Source organism: Lissotriton vulgaris, chromosome 5, assembly GCF_964263255.1.
Source record: "Lissotriton vulgaris chromosome 5, aLisVul1.2, whole genome shotgun sequence".
In the NCBI taxonomy this organism is placed as follows: Eukaryota; Metazoa; Chordata; class Amphibia; order Caudata; family Salamandridae; genus Lissotriton; species Lissotriton vulgaris.
In genome coordinates, this window is record NC_141693.1 from 901,730,052 (window position 1) to 901,754,535 (window position 24,484).

General features: G+C 49.1%; 1 protein-coding gene across 2 annotated transcripts in view; it reads right to left on the reverse strand.

Moving 5' to 3' along the window:
* Positions 1 to 5,601: 5,601 nt before the first annotated feature.
* BTAF1 (B-TFIID TATA-box binding protein associated factor 1) overlaps positions 5,602 to 24,484 on the reverse strand; it is a 1,094,445-nt gene continuing 1,075,562 nt past the window's right edge. For both annotated transcript variants that reach the window (XM_086922506.1, XM_086922505.1), the window contains exon 38: positions 5,602 to 6,032. In XM_086922506.1, coding sequence (XP_086778632.1) covers positions 5,892 to 6,032 — 141 coding nt within the window. In that variant the 3' untranslated portion in view covers positions 5,602 to 5,891. The remainder of the gene's footprint in view (positions 6,033 to 24,484) is intronic.

A 24,484-nucleotide genomic window follows, 5' to 3' on the forward strand; every position in this document is an offset into this window, starting at 1 on the left:
CCAACTCAGCAGTCACTGAGGAGAGGACGGAGCAGGAGGAGTATAAGGCGGAGGAGGAGAAGGAGGAGTAGGACAGAGCCCTGCCAAAATCCTTTGGAAGCAATTGCAAACAAAACAGGTGATGGACCGAATGTGGATCAATGTCACACATTCATCCCAGTCAAAAGATCTGGGCCCAAATCCATCGTTTTTTGCACTCCACACCACCCTGGGTTAGACAATGGCGATGTGCAAATCAGCTCTGACCCTGTGCCCCATGGGAACAGTCCAGTCCGAACTACAAAAGCCATGTCCTTCCCAGAACGGAATCAAGCATCCGAGGACCGGACCGGTTTCGAGGTAACACCTCTCATCAGCCCGGCTAGCTTGACTCCAGTGGTGTGGAGTGCCTGGGACCCACGTCTGAGCATCCCCAGCGCACTTATGGCGGCAATTGCAAACAAAACAGGCGATGGACCGAATGTGGATCAATGTCACACATTCATCCCAGTCAAAAGATCTGGGCCCAAATCCATCGTTTTTTTGCACTCCACACCACCCTGGGTTAGACAGTGTACTGGGGTAGCTCAGACGTGGGTCCCAGAGCCTCCACACCACTGGAGTCAAGCTAGCCGGGCTGATGAGGTGTTACCTCGAAACCGGTCCAATCCTCGGATGCTTGATTCCGGTCTGGGAAAGATATGGCTGTTGTAGTTCGGACTGGACTGTTCCCATGGGGCACAGGGTCAGAGCTGATTTGCATAAAGCCATTATCTGACCCAGGGTGGTGTGGAGTGCAAAAAACGATGGATTTAGGCCCAGATCCTTGTACAGGGGTGAATGTAAGACATTGATCTACATTCTGTCCATCAAATTGTTTTTTGTAATTTTCTCCCTGAGTGTACTGGGGTAGCTCAGACGTGGGTCCCAGAGCCTCCACACCACTGGAGTCAAGCTAGCCGGGCTGATGAGGTGTTACCTCGAAACCGGTCCGGTCCTCGGATGCTTGATTCCGGTCTGGGAAAGATATGGCTGTTGTAGTTCGGACTGGACTGTTCCCATGGGGCACAGGGTCAGAGCTGATTTGCATAAAGCCATTATCTGACCCAGGGTGGTGTGGAGTGCAAAAAACGATGGATTTAGGCCAAGATCCTTGTACTGGGGTGAATGTAAGACATTGATCTACATTCTGTCCATCAAATTGTTTTTTGTAATGTTCTCCCTGAGTGTACTGGGGTAGCTCAGACGTGGGTCCCAGAGCCTCCACACCACTGGAGTCAAATTAGCCGGGCTGATGAGAGGTGTTACCTCGAAACCGGTCCGGTCCTCGGATGCTTGATTCCGGTCTGGGAAAGATATGACTGTTGTAGTTCGGACTGGACTGTTCCCATGGGGCACAGGGACAGAGCTGATTAGCATAAAGCCATTATCTGACCCAGGGTGGTGTGGAGTGCAAAAAACGATGGATTTAGGCCCAGATCCTTGTACTGGGGTGAATGTAAGACATTGATCTACATTCTGTCCATCAAATTGTTTTTTGTAATTTTCTCCCTGAGTGTACTGGGGTAGCTCAGACGTGGGTCCCAGAGCCTCCACACCACTGGAGTCAAGCTAGCCGGGCTGATGAGAGGTGTTACCTCGAAACCGGTCCGGTCCTCGGATGCTTGATTCCGGTCTGGGAAAGATATGGCTGTTGTAGTTCGGACTGGACTGTTCCCATGGGGCACAGGGTCAGAGCTGATTTGCATAAAGCCATTATCTGACCCAGGGTGGTGTGGAGTGCAAAAAACGATGGATTTAGGCCCAGATCCTTGTACTGGGGTGAATGTAAGACATCGATCTACATTCTGTCCATCAAATTGTTTTTTGTAAAATCCTTTGGAAGGCAGAGTTGGCCGGGGCGTGGAACAACAGGCTGCCATCAAACCGAATGTCGATGAGTTGCTCCCAAATATTCTCAGGGAATACGCCATCCCGAAACCAAGCATGGCGACAGAGCGACTGAGGAAGCCATGGCCCGGCCCAGCACCTCTGAGATATCCAGAGCGGAGCCGAGAATAAACGCTACAAGCTCCCGGCCATCCAAAGCATGATGTCCTAAGTCCACCTGACCAATCTCTGGGGACGCTGCAGATCCCAGAGATTGGTCAGGTGGACTTAGGACAGCAAAAGATACTGAGGCACTGGGTCCCCTGAGGCAGGACGCCTCCAAGCCCCCATCAAGGAAGAAAGGAGCAAACCTTTAAAGGAAAGTAAGATTCCCCTCCCACCAGAGCCCTGGTGGAGGACCTCCAAGAGATGGTCCGCCGGAAAGTGAGCCACCGGGTCACCCATGTGCAGAATGCCCACAGCCGTGGAAACCGTGTGCGCCAAGGCCGCACCCGCCTCAGTAGGGCCCGGCGGTGGAGACAGCAGCTCCTCCGTGGGTGACGGCTGCAAACTAAGGCAGCCGTCCCCGAGGCCAAACGGGACGGGCAAGGGCAAGCCCAGGAAGTCAGAAGAAACCGAAGGGAGGTCACATCCCCACGAGGGGCTGCACCCCAACAGCACCACATCCTCCAAGCCTGGATACGAACCAGTCGGCGCCAAGGCTGGAGCCGCCGGTGGCGCCGCAGAGGGCCACGCGCAAGGCGAGGGATCCGCAGACGCGTCAGGAGGGGAAGGAGGAGGAGACGCCAGCGAGGCCTGCAAAACTGCTGTGTATGTCTCCATCTGAACTCTCGATGCCCCAACACCGGAAAATGGTGGATAGGAGGACACGTGAGGCCGCATCACCGGCGGGTAGTCCACACCCCAGCAGACCGGAAACCAGCCCCTGGGGACAAACTGCGACACTTACCCACCGGGGTGCGACGCTCACGTGACATCGGAGAAGGACGAGAGCGACGACCACGGCAGTATCTGAAGCCGTCCGCCAAAACAGACCGAGGGGAGGACGTCGACTAGGAGACGTTCCGAGAGCAGTTTCATCCGGCGCTCCCGCTGTGACTTCGGCTTTAACTGTTTGCACGCCTAACAATCATATGTACCGTGATCCTACCCCAAACACCACATACAAATGAGGTGAGAGGGTCCGTCGCCGACATAAGACGCCCACAAAAAGTGCAAGTTTTGTAGCCCGCATTCGCACACTGTTCCACAAAAAGAATTGGAAGAAAAAAGGGGCCCTAAACAAGCCCGTAGCAAGGACCGGATCCGCATTGCACGCAGAAAAGGAAAAAACTGACGGGGTGGGTCTTATGTGACCTCGCTGACGTCACGTACGACGCCTGGGCGGAGACGCGTGATGCCACCCAGCCCCCGGCACACAGGGTTGCTGTGGCAAAAAAGTTTCCAGATCCAGTCTCTATCAGATACATTCTTTATCTCCTTTTAGCGCCTAGTCCAGGTTGATGGTCACCATAGTGAGTAGCATAGACCGACCACTAAAGCATATATCTTGCATAAACAAAGACCAGTGGCTTAGCATGGATGCCTTGCATTGTAATAAAGGGAAGGAATCTTGTCCATAGCTTAGTACCAAAATAAAACCACAATTGTGGTTACGGGACTCCTCACACACCTGAAGTTCTGCAGAAAAATCTGCAGATATTTTTCTCCAGTGAAAACCGGATGGAATATACCTGGAGAAAAGTGTGCAGAATGTAGGAAACCCTACAGAAATTGCTGCACAAACACAGATTAATAATGATATTCCTCTTTCCATCAGTGAAAACCCATGGTGAAATAATAGCAAACCGGTTATGTAGGTACAGTTTTGTATAGTAATTACTGGTACAGCATTGCCACCTCATTTTCCTGCACAACATTTTATGAGGGTCTATGTTTTCACATGAAACCTGCAATCTCATCAGCTATGTAGGTCATGAAACCTGGGAAGTTAGGGATTGTAAATTCTGGGGGTTCTGCCGGCTGTAGGTATCCGGAACACACAATCCAACCTCCGTGCGGAGAAAGAAGCACACTGCCAGGTGAATGGGTGCGAAAAACTTGCCAACCTCCTCTTTTCATTTGCAGTAGTGCCTCATCAGCGAAAATTAGCGGCGCTGTTCACATATTCATTGGACATGGCTTTGAGCTGTGTAGTAAACTCTTTATTAATTTGATCACTGTGCTACCTCCCTTAAAATTTTTAGCTCCTGAAGTGGTTGAGAATCACAAGTTTGGCTCGTGCACACATCTGGGTTTTCTCTTCCCCAGAGGCCTAGTACCTCCAAATTTCGCAGGCACTTTTACAAAAGTGCTGATTTCGTAATTTTATTGTAAATTGCTACGTTCTGGAAGGTCTAATAGAGGCTATGCTCCAGGGGACAAACAAACAATGGACAAGCAGAAAGGACGAAAGCAACTGAATAGAAAGCATGCAAATAAGAGACAGTAAAGTGGTAGCACTGACATGATTTGAAGTGACACTCTCCTTTATGGTGATATCTAACACTGTATGTGAGGGTACTGGGATTTGTGGAATCATGACCCTTTAGGAGCCAAATGCAATGTTGTCAAAGGTATTTTCCACCAGCCTTAAGTGTATTTGTAAATTACTGCGCAATAAGTAGTGTGTGTAATAAAAGTACTTTTCCTATTTTAAAGAAAAGCAGACTGGACAATCACGTATTTAGTGTCATTATTGCATGCCAGTGTATGGTGATTAATAGCCCACACCACCTTCCCCGAGTAGGTCTTGCACTGCTCTGCTTCCCTACCCTGAGAGAGTCAAGTGCTACAAAGGGGTGTTTGTTTCCCAGTGAGGGGGGATTGTTGACCCATTACTTATGCAGGCCACACAATTTTCAACCCATTTCCTTACATGTATCAACTACAGCTGAAAAAGAATGAAGCTTCAAGGAAAACAACACATTCCTCCAGAAAACAACATACCACCCAAGTTCTAAGTCAGCTTCAACTGGGTTCCAGTGAAAAGCAGAATACTCTTTAAAGCAATGACCACTGTGCACAGGGCACTGTATCAACAGTCTCCAGAATTTCTAGCAAGAAGTTTGTTAAGCTATACCCCCCACAAGAGCACTACTCCCAGCTACAACTTTTCAACTAAAGTTCATCAAATCGCACATGTACATAGGGCCTTTTCTGTGGCAGCAGCCTAGACCTGGAATGCTCCCCCTCTCTCTGTTGTGTGTGATACTTAATAAAAATCCAGGTAAGACCTAAAAACATTCTTGTTTATCTGCAAGCAGTGCTCAGTAACCAATTGGTACTTTGCGCTATGGCACGTAGGCACATGTGCTCTTTAAAAACACCATCCATTGGCATAGAGAAAAATTCAAGCAAGTCAAGCCAATTGGATTTGGACAAAGCAGACCGTTTAACCATGTAAGATTGCTCGTTTTGCAGGAGACCGGTAGAGTAATGCAAAGAAGCTAGCTCAGAGCGTGGTTACTGTGCTTAAGGCTCTACTGTAAAAAATGTATGTGCATTTGTTATCCCCAGCCCTTGCATTCCCAATTGCAGGACGAGTCTTGGCCACTTAATTAGCATAAAACTAGAGATCAGATTCTCCCTTTGAGTCGTTAATACAGAAATCAATCACTCCCATCCTCAGACTAACAAAACAGGAGTGTATAGACAATGTTATAATTGATAAAGAACTCAAGTTGCAACATGTAAAATCCGCCTTGCTTTATTTCACGGCCAATGACTTTGCATCTGTTGAGCATATAATATTCAAACCACTTCACAAAATATATGTTTACATGTAAAGTTTGATACAGTGCAAATATAAGACATTAAGTCCCATCTCCCTATAAAATGGATACAACGGATTTGCTAGCGGCGTGATATTTTCACATCTATTTACAAATTCGGCTAAGGTTCAGTCTAGGCTTTTACGCGTTGCTGAATATCAGCAATATGTGAACGTGAGTAGCAGCAACTGTACTGTGCAAACCGGTTCCCTATTTGAGTGAATGCATGAAACTGTCAAGACTGTATTCAGACTCATACTGGTCCTGACTCCAGAGGTCGCCGAGGTTATCAAGAATTGACTTCATGGAGGTTTTCCCCGATGAGGTGTCCGCTTTTTCAACTGTTCCATCCTAGAAAACAACAAAACAAAAACACACTGTAGTTAGTATTGAAATCCTATCGCATAAATCTGAATTCCATCGCCAACAGGAGGGAGGGAGCCAGACACCGCCTCGGGAAAAGAAAGGGGAGGAGGCAGTTTCAACAGGTATCACTTGTTCACTGTAACAAACCAGCTCCACAGACATTGCTTTACCTTTTGATCGTAGAAGCCTAACGGGGGCTGCAGCTTATGAAACCACTTACTTAATTGTACAATACAAGCACTGTCTGCGACAGTAGATTCGGCTTTGGATAGCGCTGGCACAGGCATGCAAAAATGAAGTTTGACGTGTACCAGCAGCAATGCACACACATCAACATACAGGTATCCATAGGCATACACCAACGTACATAAAAGCACCCAGATGAACAAGTTACCTCCCTTCAGTAACAATCTTTTTGATGAATACCCTTCTGTAACTTCCGATTCCTCACCTTGTGAATATTCCCTTAGTGTCAGACTGGATCCGAAAAGTTTTGAGCAGTATTGTGGAATGGCAGGTGGAATTGTGCAGCTCCAGACAAATGTTGTCTGCCCTCAAGCGCAGAGCGTATCCCCTTATCATTGGCATGACCAGTGTGCCGGTCTCTAGATTGAGACTTTAAGATGGAAAAAATAATCCATTTTACAAAGCAGAGGAAGGAAAGTCAGTGAGGATTCTGAAATTAGAGTATCCACCAGAAAGCTCAATACCCACAGTACGTAACTTGTTCTTCTGATGGATACTTATATCCGCAGATTGCTCACCTTGTGTATAGATACCATAATAATACCTCCCTAAGTGATGGCTCTGGAACTAGCTCAGACCAAAACGTCCTGAAGGACTAAGAGGGCAAAATGCCCCGCTTGACAGACCCGATTGTTGAGGCAGTAGTTGTTTAACATATGTACCAATGCCGACGTAGCCATCTGGCATATATCCAGGACAGGCTTTCAGTATGCCAATGCAGTAGTAGCAGCCTTGGCTCTGGTGGAGTAAACACACAAACCGTCTAGGGGCTGCTTTTTAGGCCCTGAGTAGCAGATTTTAATTAAGAGTGCATTCCATCTGGCGACTGTCCTTTTTGCACTGGTTTCCCTTACTTTGCCCCAGAGAATCAGACAAAGCTTGCTACTCAACCAGAAGGGTCTCAAGGCGCTGGGGGGGGTGGTGGTGGTGGTGATGGTGGTGGGGCGGGGGGGATGGGGATTGCAGCTCTAGGTCAGCCGAAGAGCCAGGTTTTGAGGTGCTTCCTGAAGGTGTGCAGGGTGGGGGAATTGTCTGATGTTGACTGGGAGTTCGTTCCAGGCTTTGGCTGTGATGTAGGAGAAGGCTCTCTCCCAGGCTCTGGTTCTGCGGATGCGAGGGGTCGTTGCTAGGGCGAGGTCGGCGGAGCAGTGGAGTCTTTTGGGTGCGTGGAAAGAGATTCTTTAGTTGAGGTATTTCGGTCCGATGTTGTGGAGGGATTTGTAGGTTGGGTGAGCTTGAAGGTTACTATTATCGACGGGGAGCCAGTGGATGTCTCGCAGGTGTTGGGTCATGTGCTCTTGTTGTGGGGTGCCAAGGAAGAGTCAGGCCGCAGTGTTGTGGATGGTCTGAAGTTTCTGTAGCAGGGATTTATTGATTCCCGAGTAGAGGGTGTTTCCGTAGTCTAGTCTGCTGGTAATGAGTGTGTGGGTGATGTTTTTCTGGCTTCTGGTGAAATCCACTTGAAGGTCTCGCGGAGGGAGTTGAAGCAGGTAGAGGCGACAGCGTTGACCTGGCGAGTCATGGTGAGGGAAGAACGATGCTGAGGTTCTGGGCATGGTTTATCGGGGTGGGTGGGTTTCCGAGGGTGGAGGGCCACCAGGAGCTGTTCCACGCGGTGGGGGAGTGTCCAAAGACAAGGACCTCTGTCTTCTCGGAGTTCAGTTTAAGGCATCTGTCTTTATCCAGGCTGCAACGTCTTTCATTCCTACTTGGAAGCGGAGTGTGGTGTCTTCAGGGTTCTTCATGAGGGAGAGGATGATCTGGGTGTCGTCGGCATATGATACTATACTAAGCCCATGCTGTCCGACGATGGTGGCAGGGGGGCCATGTAGATGTTGAAGAGGGTGGGGCTGAGCGATGATCCTTGGGGAACACTGCAGTTGATTTCAGTGGGTTCGGAGAGGAAGGGTGGAAGTCTGATCCGTTGGGTTCTGCCGGTGAGAGAGGAGCGGATTCAGTCGAGAGTGAGTCCTTGTATGACAGCGTCGTGGAGTCTAGTTGCAAGAGTGCAGTGGGAGACGGCGGCAAAGGCAGGGGAGAGGTCTAGCAGGATGAGGGCCGCGGTGTGTCCATGGTCGAGTAGCATACAGATGTCGTCGGTGGTGGTGAGGAAGGCAGTCTCGGTGCTGGGGTTGCTGCGGAACCCGGACTGGGAGAAGTCTAGTATGGCACTCTCTTCGATGAAGGTGATCAGTTGTATGTTGACAAATTTCTAAGTGACTTTGGCTGCGAAGAGAAGGAGCGAGATGGGCCAGTAGTTTTTCAGGTCTGTCGGGTCGACCGAGGGTTTCTTGAAGAGGGGCTTGACCTCAGCCCATTTACAGTCATCGCTTTCTGGAGTCTTTTTGCTGAAGTTGTTGTAGAGGGCCTTGATCTTTTGGTGAAAGTAGGAGCAGAGTTTTTTGCAGAGGTCCTAGGATGGAATGATGTCTGTGGCTTTGCTGGGAAGTTCGGTGAACTGCTGAATGATGTTAAAAAGTTCTTTAGAGTTGCTGGCGTTGGTGATAATTTTGTTCCTGTTGGTGGTTCCTATGAGTTGGTGGTATTCTGTCATGGCATGCTTGTAGGTTGACTGGTCTTCGGTTGTTTTGCTGTATCTCCATTGCTTCTTGAGCCATCTGATGGAGCGTCTAGCTTCTTGGATGTCGGTGGTGAACCAGGGTGCCTTCAGAGGGCATAGTCTGACGGGGTGGCGGAGGGGAGCGAGCATGTCTGTGCAGCCGTAGATCCAGCGGTGCAGTTCCATGGCTGCAGAGTTGGTGTCTGTCGTGGTGGAGGGGGGTCGTGGGCGAGGGTAGAGTTGAGGTCCTCTTCCTTGACCTTGCTCCAGTTCCTTCGTGGCAGGGCGGGCTTGTGTACGGTGGAGGTGCTGAAGGAGAAGGGTACACAGCCAATTGTTAATTATGTCAAGGGGTGCTCACTGGGAGCCTAGCAATAACATTAAAAGCTGTTTTACTTTGGGTATACCCAATCATCTAACAGAGTCTAACACTGTGCTAGTGAGAAACATTCAGAATCATGTAGAGCATTACACAGGTAAATCATGATGGAGTAGTTTCTGTCCTGTAACTCCAGTTCTGTACTAGGGGTATCTCTGTTATAGTCATAATCTAGTGAATAGTCCCGCCCATGTGCGTGGACCCCAGAGCAATCAAAAATAATCTCTTAAAGTGTCGAAAAAATGCAGAACTGCACAGACACTTAAGACAGAATTTAAAGACAGATAATGCAGCCTATAAACAGGCTACACTGTCCAGTACTTCAACTAGAAATTCCACCAAAAATCCACAAACAGCAAAGTCTGTCCAGATTTCCCTTGCCTCAGCAGCAAAAACCCTCTGGAATGATAGAGAGGAAGACATGGACAGACAAGCCCCATAGGCTGCCATTATGTGGCTCAAAACAGGATACTGTGCCTTTAAGAGAACTTTCCAGAACTTCACAGTATCCCAGAATGCACTGCAGGTCCCTTTTACTGTCAGTTCTTTTTGAAGGGGTAACACGCCAGACATGTAGCATTCCTTACATGAATATCTCTTCCACCGGGGAGGAGGGCGGGCGCTTAGAACTATAACAGAGATACCCCCACTACAGAACTGGAGTTACAGGACAGAAACGACTCCTTCTGTAGTAGGGGATCTCTGTGTATAGTCATAATCTAGTGAATACAATGGCAAGCCCATCCCCACACCAAAGCGGCGGTGGAGAAAAGAGAAATAACACCACTATTGTGCGAACAGATTTCGCAGCGAAGCCTGCCCAACCTGAGCGTATGCCCTGGCATCCGTGTCCAGACAGTAATGCTTAGCAAAGGTATGGACCGACTTCCAAGTGGTGGCCTTGCAGATTTCTGCAATAGGAACATTACGGAGCAAAGCCGTCGTGACAGCTTTGTCCCTGGTGGAATGAGCCTTAGGTTTACCCCCTAAGGTCTTATTAGCTTTCTGGTAACACAGTTGTATGCAGGACACAATCCACCTAGAGATGGACTGCTTAGAGGTAGCAAGACCCGTCCTGACTGATCCATAATTGATGAACAATTGGTCTGACCTACGAATATCTTTGGTCTTATCCAGATAAAATTTCAACACCCTTCTAACATCCAGGGAATGTAACGACCTTTCCGCTGGAGATGAAGGATTCTGAAAAAACGTAGGCAAAGTTATATTCTGGTTAACATGAAAATAAGAAATAACCTTGGGAAGAAATTTAGGGTGAGTACGCATAACAACCTTAGCAGCATGAAATACAGTACAAGGTTCTTGGCAACACAACGCCTGAATTTCTCACCCTGCGGGCCGATGTAATGGCCACGAGGAACGCCGCCTTCCAGGACAGGTGCTGCAACGAAGCCTTATGAATAGGTTCAAAAGGCTCCTTCATCAATCTGGACAGCACCACATTCAATTCCCATGAAGGCGAAGGAAGTCTGACAGGAGGGAACACTTTCTTCAAGCCTTCCAAAAAATCTTTGATCACAGGGATCTGGAAGAAGGAAGTCTGTGAAGGGCTTTTCCTGTAGGCAGTCAAGGCAGCGAGATGAACCTTAATGGAATTAACATTAAAGCCAGACCGCGCCAAATGTAGAAGGTAAGGAAGGATGACATCTTCCTTGCACGTCGTCGGGTCATAGTTCTTGGACTCACACCAGATACACAACTTCTTCCACTTGTAAGCATAGGATGTCCGAGTGGAAGGTCGCTTAGACTCCTTCAGTATGTCCATGCAATCCTCTGGCAGATTTAAATGGCCATATTGCACTCTCTCAGGAGCCATGCCGCCAAACTCAAAGACGAGAGGTTGGGGTGCAACATCTGCCCCCGAACTTCGTGAGAAGGTCCGGCCTGCACAGCAGCCGCATGTGCGGAAGGAGAGACCGGTGAAACAGGTCCGTGAACCACCACTGCCTGGGCCATTCCGGGGCAATCAGGATCATCCGTGCCCTGGACTGGGACAGCTTGATGAGCACCGCTGGAATCAGGGGAATGGGTGGAAAAGTGTACAAAAGGCTGTTCGACCAGTTGATCCAAAGCGCATTCCCCAGCGTCCCTTGCTGGTAGTACCTGGAGGCGAAGTCTCGGCATCTGCTGTTTTCGGCGGTGGCGAACAGATCTACGTCTGGAGTCCCCCACCTTTCGAAGACTTCTCCTAGTACTTTGTCGTTTATGACCCATTCGTGGTTTTCCTGAATCAGTCTGCTCAGCGCGTCCGCCTGAACATTCTGCACACCTGGTAGATGGGTAGCTGTTATCGTCAATCCTCTGGCCAGAAGCCAGTGCCAGATCGTCTGCGCCTCCTGAGGCAGGGTGCGCTATATCGAGCCCCCCTGCTTGTTGAGGTAATACATCGTGGTCGTATTGTCTGTCTGTACAAGCAGAGTGTTGGTCTGGAAGGACGGATGAAAGGCCTTCAGTGCCAAGTGAACAGCTCTGAGTTCCAGGAAATTGATGTGATACGTGGACTCCTTCGGAGACCACGTTCCTTGAATCTGTAATTCTCCCGAATGCGCTCCCAAGCCGTGGAGAGAGGCATCCGTCACGATAGTCTGAGTAGGAATGTCCTTGTGGAAGGGAACCCATCTGAGGAGATTCTCCGCTGAACACCACCACTTCAGAGACTGAAGAGCATGCAGAGACAGTCGTATCTTGTCGTCCCAAGATCCTTTCCCCTGGTCCCACTGGTCCTCCAAGCACTCCTGCAGAGGTCTCATGTGTAGCCGTGCATGAGGAGTGAGAAAGATACAAGAGACCATCGACCCCAGTAGAGAAGACACCGTCCTCACTGTTGTAGATGGGGCGGTCATAAGAGCCTGAGCCTTCCGAAGGATCGATCGCCGTCGCTCCTCCGAAGGAGACACGCTTGCTGACAGCATATTGATGGTGGCTCCCAAGTACTGAATGCACTGGACCGGGATCGGGACAGACTTGGACATGTTGATGTGCAACCCCAACTTGTTCAAGAGAACGCACGTCTTCTGGAAGTATGCTTGAGCTTCCGAGAAGGAGGAGGCCTTGATCAACCAATCGTCCAGGTACGGGTAGACAAACACCTTGTTCTTCCTTAGGTGTGCCGCTACCACTGCCATACACTTCGAGAATGTTCTGGGCGCAGATTTCAGCCCGAATGGCAGCACTGTGTACTAATAATGATTGGTGCCGACTTGAAACCGCAGAAACTTCCTGTGTTTGCATGTAATGGGCACATGGAAGTACGCATCCTGTAGGTCTATTGCACAAAGCCAGTCTCCCTGTTGCAACTGAGGATAAATCTGATGCAACGACCGCATGCGAAACTTTTCTCTGCGAATCCACTTGTTTGCCTGCCGCAAGTCCAGAATGGGCCTGAACTCGTTCTTATCCTTCTTGCGAACCAGAAAGAACCGGGAGTACAGACCTCTTACTCTTTGAGACAGAGGTACGTCTTCTATCGCCCTTTTCCTTAACAGGATATCGGCCTCCGCCTGGAGCTCGCGCAGTTGATACTGTGAGCTGACCGGAGGGATCGCTGGAGGCGGGCTGATGAACCGAAAACTGTATCCATTGCAAACAATATTCAGCACCCACTTGTCCTGAGTAATTTTTCTCCACTCTGCCAGAAAAAATTGAACACTTCCCCCCACCGGAGCGGGTAACGGATGAAGGGAAAGTAACAGCTCAGGGTCGCGACTTGGCCGGGCCCTTGTTCGCTGTAGAGGACTGCTGTCCTCTTCTACCCTTCTGGCGCTTCTGGAAGGGTCTCCGGAACTGCTGCTGTTGTTGCTGCTGCTGTCCCGAAGACTGCCCTCGTCCTCTACCCTGTGCACCGAACCGTCTTTGGAACGGGCGGTAGGACTTCTTTTCTTTCGGCTTCTCCAAGCCCACAGCCGTAAGGGTCTCCGCCTCAGCCTTCATGCGGGCTATCTCGTCATCTGCGTGCTTTCCGAATAAGGTCTCCCCGGAAAAGGGCAGATAGGCCACCCGCTGCTGGGCCTCCGGCTTGAGTGACGTGAGCCTGAGCCAAGCATGGCATCTCTGATTGATCCCATGACAGTAACCATGGGCAGCCAACAGGGAGACATCCGCCGCTGCGCTGATGACTTGGTTTGACACCAGCATTCCTTCCTTGAGGATCTCTTGGAAGTCCTCCCTCTTGTCTCTTGGCAGAAGTTCCACGAACTGTTGCAGGGAGTCCCACAGAGCCCGGTCATAGCGGCCTAGCAGCACCGCATTGCTGGACGCCTTCATAGCCGTGGACGCAGTCCCACGAGCCTTCCTTCCAGCCGAGTCGATCCATCGACTTTCTTTATCTGGAGGCACAGTGGAGGGTGGGGAGGTAGAGTTTAACTTCCTGGCCGCCGTCACCATCACTGAATCAGGGACCGGATCTATCCTCAGAAAGGCCGGGTCCCAATCCGGGGCCCTGTACTTCTTCAGAAGCCGGGAGGGGGCAGCCTTCACTACCGCCGGTGTGAGGAACAGCTCCTCTGCAGGTTCTACCAGTCCAGGTACCAGTTGTAAGAGAGGGCGAGACAAGTGCCTCTTGTGAAGCGTTTCGAATATCACGGACGTCGTAGGTGTCGGAGCAGTCACCGTGATACCCAGTTTTGCCGCCCCCCTCAGGAGAACCTCCTGGAATGTACTTATGTCGTCCACTGGAGACACTCTGCTCCCTGGGGAGCAATACAAAGTCGGTGAGTAGGAGCAGGTCCTGGAGGAGTCCGTGCGGGACCTAGATCCCCATCTCCTATGGTGATGCCTTGATCTGGTGGAGGATCTGCGTCGACTCCTCGATCTTCCTCTCCGTCCGGAGCGTGATCGTGACCTCCTCGGCCTAGGGCGATCAACCGGTTCCACCGGAGCAGGTGACTTGGGCTTGGCCGGGGCCTTCGGCTTAGGTGTCCCTTTGGGACGTGTCGGAAGAATAGGCAATGAAGCCGACCTCGGAGGAATCGGAGTCGGCTTCTCTGGCAACCGAGGTCCAGGTTGAGGTGGAGGTAACGGAGGAGGAGTAGGATTCCTCGGAGGGGGACCCCTCGGCAATGGAGGAGGTGGAGGCACCTTCCCCGACGAGGTATACACCTCGGAATACACCGAGCCCGGTGAACCGCCTTCTTTACCAGCCTGGGACGTTGGCGAACCTCCCATGGCGTCAGGTCTCCTTCCACTTCTCTTCGACGTCGAAGAACGGCTACCAGACGGCGAGCGTTGGCCCCGTGACGTCGAGCTTCTCCTCCTCGGCGTCAAACGCCTTCGCCTCGACGGCGACCTCGTCCACCTCGACGGCGACCTCGTCCGCCTCGACGGCGACCTTCGGCGCCTCAACGGCGATCTGCGGCGCCTCAACGGCGATCTGCGCCTCAACGGCGATCTGCGCCTCAACGGCGACCTGCGCCTCAACGGCGATCCACTCCTAGACGACGAGGATCTCCTCGACGACGATCGTCTCCTCTTCGCCGACGCCGAACGGCGGTGTCGCCTCGACTGAGATCGCCGACGCCTGCCCTTTCGACGTCGATCGCTCGACGATGTCGACGAGGACTAAATAGTCACCGGGGACTTCGATGGTCTTGGAACATCCTTCGACGCCGAGCGTCGACGTCGTTTCGCCCCCGACGACGGGGAACAGACCGGAGTTCTCCCTCTCGACGCCGTAGTCGGTGCAATTGACCCAGACGGAGAATGGTGTCGTTTGCTGGCCTTCCTGCCCCTGGGGAGCCCCCCAGAGGCCTCAGCATGGGCAGATGAAGGCCCTCCAGACCCACCTTGGCCTTCATTATTCTTTCTTCCAGGCCCTGAAGTCTGATCTTCTTTCTGTCCTTCAGGGTCCTGCCAGAGAAGCCTTGACAGATCACACACTCCTCTGGGACATGGGAAGATGGAAGTCAGAGGATACACACCTCATGGGGATCTGATTTGGCCTTCTTCCTGGAGCACTCCGGGCATTTATCGAATAATGCAGGCATATTCGACAAAAAACAGAGTGCAAGGACCAAGGAGAAAGGCACCAAAGTACTATAAAGCACTTAACTTTGAAAAAAGCAGTGAAAAATAACCAAAAACCCTTAAAAAGGGAGAGCTCAATGCTCCAGGGTCCTGCTTGCAGGAGCCGTAAAAAAGAACTGAAAGTAAAAGGGACCTGCAGTGCATTCTGGGATACTGTGAAGTTCTGGAAAGTTCTCTTAAAGGCACAGTATCCTGTTTTGAGCCACATAATGGCAGCCTATGGGGCTTGTCTGTCCATGTCTTCCTCTCTATCATTCCAGAGGGTTTTTGCTGCTGAGGCAAGGGAAATCTGGACAGACTTTGCTGTTTGTGGATTTTTGGTGGAATTTCTAGTTGAAGTACTGGACAGTGTAGCCTGTTTATAGGCTGCATTATCTGTCTTTCAATTCTCTCTTAAGTGTCTGTGCAGTTCTGCATTTTTTCGACACTTTAAGAGATTTTTGATTGCTCCGGGGTCCACGCACATGGGCGGGACTATTCACTAGATTAGGACTATACACAGAGATCCCCTACTACAGAAGTATCACCTACACATTAAAACATGCTGGAGTAGTGAGAATGAGAAAATAAGAAATAGGTTGCCACTTAAGACACTGCATCCGGGAATTCTGGCCATACAACAAACTAGATGTTTTTCAGTTAAAAGAACCCACAAAAGTTAAACATTTCACCCTTTTATTATTTACCCTTTTAGTATTGTGTTTGTAACAATAGCTCCCATTAGTCTCTTGACTTTGATCTTGCTCAACTGTAGGAAAGTAGGATTTTTCTTTTATGGTTACCCCCACTTTTTGCCTGGTGTCAGTATGCTTTGACTGTAGGTTGCTGAGATCCTGCTTACCAGGACCCCAGCCTCTGTGCTCTCTCCTAAAATGGCTTTGGTAAGTACTGTGGTACCTCCAAAATTGGCTGCTGGTGTACCCCTATAAGTCCCTAGTATATGGCACAAAGGTAACCAGGGGATAGGTACAGCAGGGGTCTCGCACTGGGCTGCAGCATGTATTGTGCCACCCATGGGAGTCCACATCAACTCTGACTAAAAGCCTGCCATTGCATACCATGTGAGATGGTGCCTGCACCTCTCATAACAAATATAAGTTTTCTTACATCCGAGGTCACTGCACTCAAAACTTCTAAGAAACCCCTATGGTAGACCCTTCAGTCTGAGTGCAGGGTGCTTGGTTATAAGTGTGAAGGTGCCCCGGCCCCACAAGCAGGACACCCCTACAAACCCCGGTCACGATTTTCCAGCCTTTGTAAGTGTGGTCAGCCACATTAAGACCTATAGAGGATATCAGTCATTATGAGTTGTCTAACTATATAAAGGATGCCCGAACCTGGTCATGTTTGGTAACAAACATGTTGGAATCATAGCCCAACGCAGGTTACGGCGTTGGAGGTATGATCCCATGTACTGGGTTTCTCCTTAGAGGAGCCCCCTGTACCCCCGGTTACAGCCTTTCAGGGTCTGGCAACAAGCTAGTGCTGCTGCCGACCACTGACACGGTTCTGCCCTCCTGCTGCTGAGCTCGAGCAGGGGAAGGTAGAACAATAGGTTTCCTTTCACAGGAAGGTGTAATCACACCACAGACAGCACTTAGTGTACTGGGGTGGGGGCGCTTTCCAGCACCACCAGACTGCATTGAAGGGCACAGTTGGTGCCCTCCTTGCATACACTGGTTTAAGCCAGTTCAGGAGCCCTTGGTTACCACTCTGGCGTGATACTGGACAAACGACAGGAGTGTATCCTCCCCTCTGTCAAGCCCCTCCTGTGAGAGGGATCCATGAGTTGTTAAAACCCGTTCTTTCGGTATTTAAGAGCTCCCCTGTGGGTGAGACCTCAGATTAGTCATGGAACAAGACTCATCTCTGAAACCAAGACACTTTTAGACCGTCTGGACACTTGGAGTTTGCTGGACTTCGCCTGGAACCGAGACTGCATCAAGGAAGACTCCTGCTGCTCCTGGTCCTGCTGCCTTGTCTATGGCTGTGCTTCTCTCAGGCTCTCCAGAGACCTGTAGGCATCAAGGACACCTGAAGTAATCTCCCTTGGAGTTAAGAAGTCACTCCCCTGCATCTGCAGGCACTGATTCTAAGCTGACTGGTCCCCTACTCCTGTCATCCTACGGACTTCCTGTGGCCTCAGCAACACAGGCGCCTTATCTGTGGCTCCCCAAATACCTGACCTTCCTGCAATTTGGAGGACAGTATCCTTCGTCGGAGCCGCTGGGTCCAAACCCTGTGCATCGCCTCAACATGACGTTGGAAAGGCTTGTTGGCTCTGCACTCCAGAGATCTTCAGGCTACCAGAAGCTCCAGCACCTCATACTCGAAGAGCAGCAACCTCCCTGCATCTCCTGCATTGTGGACCTCCATCTTTGATGAGCTATCCGAGGTTCTCTTGTGACTCCTGTGCCTTCAGACTGTAGGTCCTCTCGAGGGTCTTCAGATTTTGTGGGCTCCCCTGTCTGCTCTGACTCTCCGGAAAGTGGCGAGTCCCTTTGACCATGCTGATCCCAATGATTGCATCTTTTAGTCTTCCAAGCCAGTTGCGGCTACTAAGGCTTGTTGGTGCTCCTGCTAGACCACAGACATCAGACAGCTCGTGTACGGCTCCTGGTCTTCCACAGCGTCGCTGGGTCCCCTCAACTGCAGCAACAAGGTCCTTGTGAACTCTTCTGAACACTCTGACAAAGGTGGGCATTCTAATTCCGGGCCTCCTGATCACCTCCAAGTGGCATACACTCTGTCCCATCTGCTTGCAGTTTCACCTCTTCAAGAATCTACCCTTGGATTCCACTTGACATGTTCACAGACTTCTCCAGAGACCTTTCTTCCCAAGTTGCCCATTGTCGTCTACAGGTTGACCTTCTGGCCCAGTTTCCCAATTAAAAGCTACAAGGATTTCCTCATCTGAGGAATAATCCTCTAAGGCTACACTGACAACCCCTTTGCCTACCTTTTTTTGGGACAAGCTGAGTCCCCTCTGTAGTGTCCAACCTGCTGACAAAGCAGGGCCTACAGTCAATGCCATTTTTAAGTTTAGGGTCTCCACTACTTTGTTTACCACTAGAGGTGGGGTGGGATGTACCATCCATATTTTTTGGGATCTGAGTCACTGTAGGTGTTTGTTTGGAGGGCTTACCACCACCTTCCGGAACCCACTTTTTTGGAATCTCCCCCTGATGTTTTTTTGTGAATCCTAGTCCTAACCCCTTCATCAGCTTTCTTAGCCAGCTCACTGGGACCAGAAATTGATGTGTTCACTAGATGCTGATGTAAGTTTTCTGATGCACAGTTTGCTAAAGAGTGCTCCTTCATAATTATAGAGCACTTCGTTGTCCTGCACCTTTTTACCTTTTAGCCACCCACCTAGTTTTTTTAACAAAAAGTCTGCAAAATCTATCCTGGTCTAACTCTTGGTTTTCTGAGTCTCCCTTAACCTAAACCTATACTCCTCAGTGTTGATCCCGAAGCCCTCAATCAGGATATCCTACATGAGGACATAGGACTCACCCTCTATCTCACTCAGTGTCAAGAGTCTATCCCTGCAGCTCCCTGTGCAGAGAGCCCCAGTGTCTCTGGTATAACCTCCTCATTCTACAAGCCCTCTCAAAGGCAGACAACCACTTGGTTATATTGCTGCCCTCAACATATTTGGGGACAACCCCTTTGGAGATTTCAGCGTCACAAGTTTTCTCTTTCTGTTGCTGCCACCAGAGATGAGACGTAGGCCCATCTCAATTCTTTTTCTATGGCTAGGAGTTTAGCCTCTAGAGCTAATCTCCTAGCTAGTTTCTGAAGACCTGCATCATCTTCATTTACTACATCTGGGGTACTACTAGAAGTACTCCAAGTAGAGGTACTATTGGCAGGTGAATTAGAGACTTCCTCACCATCCTCACTGACATTTCCCTCTACTGTATTTTCTTCCCTATCTATAGTGCTACCATTCTCAGCCAGCAGAGTCTGTTGGTGAGCTTTTGTAGGGCGAGGCCCTGTGGCAAGACCCCATGATTTGCAGAGTTTCCTAAGTTTGGACACCTTCAGGTTTTTGTAAGGACCCATTTTGGATGCCTGGGAATTACCCTCTGTATCAGACTTGGTGCTTTTAGAACAGTTGGAACCTTTTTACTAAGCTAGAAAAATCTACCAGACAATATTTTTCAAAGGGCCTACTGTCTAGGATACTTTTTAAATTTCTCAGGAACAAGGACTGGGGGACTTAAACAAGGCCCTTACAGACCAGATTAGAAATTTGGAAAAAAAATAAAAATAAGAATTTCGGAAAAATATTTTTTTGAAATCTAAAGTCAATTGTGGATTCTTTAGTAGAATCATAATACTGACATAGTGGTACAGTAAAGGCAAAGTTTGAACCCCACTGATGTAACCAATGTAGGAAGCTGGCTTGTTAAGTGTACAAGCAAACCCCAGAGGAATTACAGAGGCACAAATGACAACCCAAATGTTCTCTTTTGTGGTAGTGTGGGCGTATCAGAGGGTAGTAGTGCTAAGCATTCAATACATAAAAATGCAGTGAGACCACACTCAAAGAAATCTGACACCAACTTATAATAAAGCAAACTTTCATATACATTTAGATACCAAGGTTTCAGAATCAGGTAAGTACTTTGCAAGTTGTGAATTTTTTACAGATTTAAACAAATGGAGACAGTGCATTTTCTGGATCGGTAAAGTTATCCTATAGAGAAAAAACATATATTGCATTTGAGCACTTGGCAACAACTTACAGGACTGTTCTTCAGGACTTGAGGGGACTATGGGGCAAGGTCCAAGGCCACACCAACAGGTCACCTGGGTAGCTCTGGGGCGTTCGGGTGCAAGGGTGTCACAGCGCTGGGTGTCCCATTCACTTCAATTGGACAACAGTTCAGTTACAAAGAGGCTGCAGTCCTAGGGAACTCACAGGGGGGTTTGACCCGAGATCATCGGGCACACAAGGACAACCTTGGTCCACTTCTCCTTAGGCTGTGGGGCTCGGTGCAGTGGTGTCTTTTGGGATCAGATTCTGGTGCAGTAGTCTCCAGTGGATGGAGGGGACTGCAGAAAGAGGGTCCTAGCAATAGAGTAAATCACCATACAAGTGATGTGTGAATGGGGCAAACGAGGGAACCAGGGCAAGTCAATGCCTGGAGGAAGTACCTCAAGCTAGTCTCAAGCCCGCCGAGCTTCTATAGGAGCCCATTTTGGACCCCTCCCATCTGGTGATAAGCCTTCTGCTGTGTTTGGTAGAAGGAGGCTGCTCACGCAAGGTGGTCTTGGTCTCACCTCTGGGCAGGTGCTTCAGAAAGGAGTCCTTGTATGGAGTAGCTCGGCGAACTTCCATGAACATGGCTTACTCCTTGCCCTTTTTATATCTTCTCGAACATCTCATCAACCTGTGGCTTGAAAAGGTGTTCCCTGTTAAATGGGTAGTTGACGAGATGCTGCTAGACCTCTGATTTGAACCCCAGAGATACAGAGCAAGTTGTGATACCTAAAAATGATGATGGTGTTGATGCCCCTGGAGGCTCTCTGCGGATTCCAAAGCACACCAGCTGTTGCGTTTGAGACTAACTTGCCCTCAGACATCAGTTCCTCCCCACTCTTGAACTCTTCCTGGAGTTGCTTAACCCCTTCGATGCTGATGACGAGCTGAGCTCGTCATCACCCACGGGTGTCGTGTGCTGATGACGAGCTGAGCTCGTCATGGTGTCACTAAAATGGCAATTTCCAGCACAGGGGGGGGGGGGGGGGAAACGCCTAGCAGCCAAGTGGTTAAGGAGCCCCTCCATCTCCTCCAAGTGTGCCCTGTCAAACCTGGATATGAGGACAGCCAAACTGGCTATTAGTCAATGGGTAGCTTCTCCTACTACCACCTTCTTGCCTCCTGCGTCTATCATTTTGCATTCCTTGTCTGGAGGAGCATCACACGTGACTTGGGTAGAAGCACACTTGTGGGCAATGTGGACTACCGGGGAACCTGGCGCAATCTGTCCACTAATGTACGTTGGGTCACTTGGAGAGGGCTTAAATTTCTTAGTGGTGACCACCCTGGCCTTGATAGCCTCCTTTAAGTTATATGGGGCGGATTTTAACATGCCCTTGGGCATAGGATGGAACTGTATTGAACATTCTGACTAGACAGCGTCTCCTAGAAGAAGTACTCCTTCTAAATGACATGCATGTCAACCTTATGGTATGCTATAGCCCTCTGAACTATCTGCAGTGCTTTATGGGGGTGAGGTCCTGACTGGTTAGTGGTCTAAGTCAAGGCTGCCTCAGTGTTCCACCTTATAATCATCCCAGGGATATTCAACTGAAGGCTGATCGTAATGTTAAAAAGCACTATAAGGGCTACTCTGTGGTGATTGGAGAAAATAGACCTCTCTGGTGGAGGCAATGGGGGAGCGATACAGAGGCATATTGGTGGAAAGGAAGGTGGAGGACTGAGGCAGAGGGATCGGAGGCTTCAAAGAAGGGTCTCTCTCAAAAGCGAGTTTCCTCTTGCAAGGCATAGATTCCAAAGGTGGCGGTGGAGCAGATTTAGCTGCAATCTTGCTAGCAATCGGGAGTATGACAATACGCTGTTGTCTAGCATTCAACTTCTTCTGAAACCTCTCATGTATTGGAAATATGTTGTCTTCCTAGCTGGGAACCAACAGTGGTTTCGGTATTTCCTGTCCCTTCAGAGCCATGGATGCTCTCAGAGCAGAAGGTGATTTCGGCATCAAGTACCTCAGAGCCCACTTGGTGCAGATCCATAGCCAATGGCAGAAATAAATAATCCAAGATGGAGTCAGTGCCCAGGTGCAACAGACACAGAGAGAGGAGTCACAGCATATCTCGTGATTCAAAAGACTTTGAAGAAAAACTTTCAAAGGTCTCAGCCCAATGCTAGATGGCAGGAGTATGCTAAACATGTGCATCTACATCCACCCACGCTAGGAACATTACGTTTATTTAAGGATTTGTAGTTAAACATGAGTCAGAGCCATTACATTTTAAAGCGGAAAATAAAAAGAACTATAAAGAGGCTTTACGAGGCTACCATAAAAAGATACAGGTAGGTAAGAAGAGTTTTTTTGCTTAAAAAATTGGTTCTGCAGGAAACAAAAACAGAGAGATCTTTGACATTGTTAAAAGCTTCTTCACACCTAAGGCTGCAATTAGGCTTGCCTCTCCCTCGGATGAGTGGATTGGGAACCTAGCCAATTTCTTTTACACTAAGATAGTGTCTATACAAGCTTCGTTCGATGATCATAGTCTTGACAGATGTGTGGACCTCTCTATGGGCTGTCCCCCAGTGCCAGGAAGATGGGTGCTCCCTCTCAATCTTTCTGTCTATGCCTTTAGAGATATCTCTAGCAATAATGAAGGGTTTGAAATCAGGTTCACCTGTAGATCCTTGTCCGGCCACATTTTTGGCTTTAATGGCAGAGATTTTGAACCCTACTGTTAATCGTGTGTTGAACACTTCTCTTCTTAGTGGACGGGTCCCAGTTGGATGGAAGTGTGTGAAAATAATTCCATTATTTAAAAAACCTACGGCAGATCCTATGGTCTTTACTAACTATAGACCTATTTCTCTTCAGTCTTTTTTTGCGAAAACAGTTGAAAAATAAGTCCACACAGTGATCAGCAATTTTGCAGAGGTTAATAATCTGTTTCATCCAAGCCAGTCCGGTTTCAGGCAGAATCTCAGTACTGAAACGGCATTATTGGAGGTATCTGAATCCATCAAGGAGACCCTGGACGTAAGTGGCAAAGCGGTTTTGGTCCTTTTGGACATACCTGCAGCATTTGACACTGTGCCCCATGGCCACGTAATCATCTGAAATGTAATACAAACAAATCTGAAATCATTTTCTTTGGCCCCCCCCCGCTGGATGTCTGGAAACAATGGTGGCCCCAAGACATGTCGCCTCCCCAGTCCGCGGTTAGGACTGTAAAGAACTTGGGTGTAAAAATGGATGATGCCCTCTCAATGGCACCTCAGGTTCAGTCGTCAATCGGAACTTGTTTTGGTCTTCTGAAGATGCTCCGGAGGTTTTTATTTCTACAACAGACCGAACATAGAAAAATGGTTATTCAGGCCCTTATTATCACAAGGCTGGACTATGCCAACGTCCTCTACCTGGGTCTTCCAGAGTTCTTGCTTAATAAGCGTCAGGTGGTGCAGAACGCAGCAGCCAGGGCTATCTTGAGCCTAGGGCCTAGAGACCGGATCTCTCGCCATCTTAAGAACATGCATTGGCTACCGGTACGCAGCAGAATCCGCTTTAAAGATCTGGTCCTCGCTTTTAAGGCCCTGCATGGTATAGGAGCGAAATATATCTCTAGAAGAGTTTCTTTTTATGTACCTAGCAGATCTCTCAGATCTGCCCATCAACATCTTATGGTCACCCCTAAACATCTTAGAGCCCGCAAAGGCGGTCGCTCCTTTCAAGTGCAAGTGGCTGGATTGTGGAATAAGCTGCCTCTCTCACTTAGACAAGTCACTAACCTGCTTGCTTTCCGGAAACAACTGAAAACCTGGCTGTTCCAAACAACAAACAAAAATTTACGTTGTCTATCAGGTCTTCTTTTCTCTCTTCCTTGTCTCCGCCTGCTCTGGGCCTTCCTCTGTCTTAAGCGCCGGGACACTCTTGAGTAGCTGCGCTTTAAATCCATTTTAACATAACATTCTGGTATACTTACCAAAATGTGCAAACTTTAGAGTGTGTCAATCTCTAAAAAATTTATAGGGATTTCTACAAAAGGCATGCCAACATCTCCATTCTGCACCAAAAATTGTCAAAACTTAAAAAATAAAAACTGGGTATGTCAATGACCAGGTAAACACCAACATCTGCCAATATTGTGCTAGGAACTCCTAGCCACAAAACACTGGTTCTGCAACTCTGTCGCACAACTGACCCAAAAATCTTGAAATTAAATGGACAGGGTTCAGCACCAGACTTCTTTCCGAGGTCCAGGATTAATTCCTAAAGTAAGGCCCAACCAGCTGTGCTTAAGAGGAAAAAACGCCTCTAGAATCTAACTTGGAAACACAAGGTGAGGTTTAGTTTGAGCACTAAAAACCTGTGACATGCTACACTAGGTTATGTGAGTGTTAAGACTAAATCAACAGGATTCTATGGAAGGGTGCTCCTTGATTCAGGGTGCCTCTGACCTCCCAAAAAAGTGATTACCTACAGCAATAAG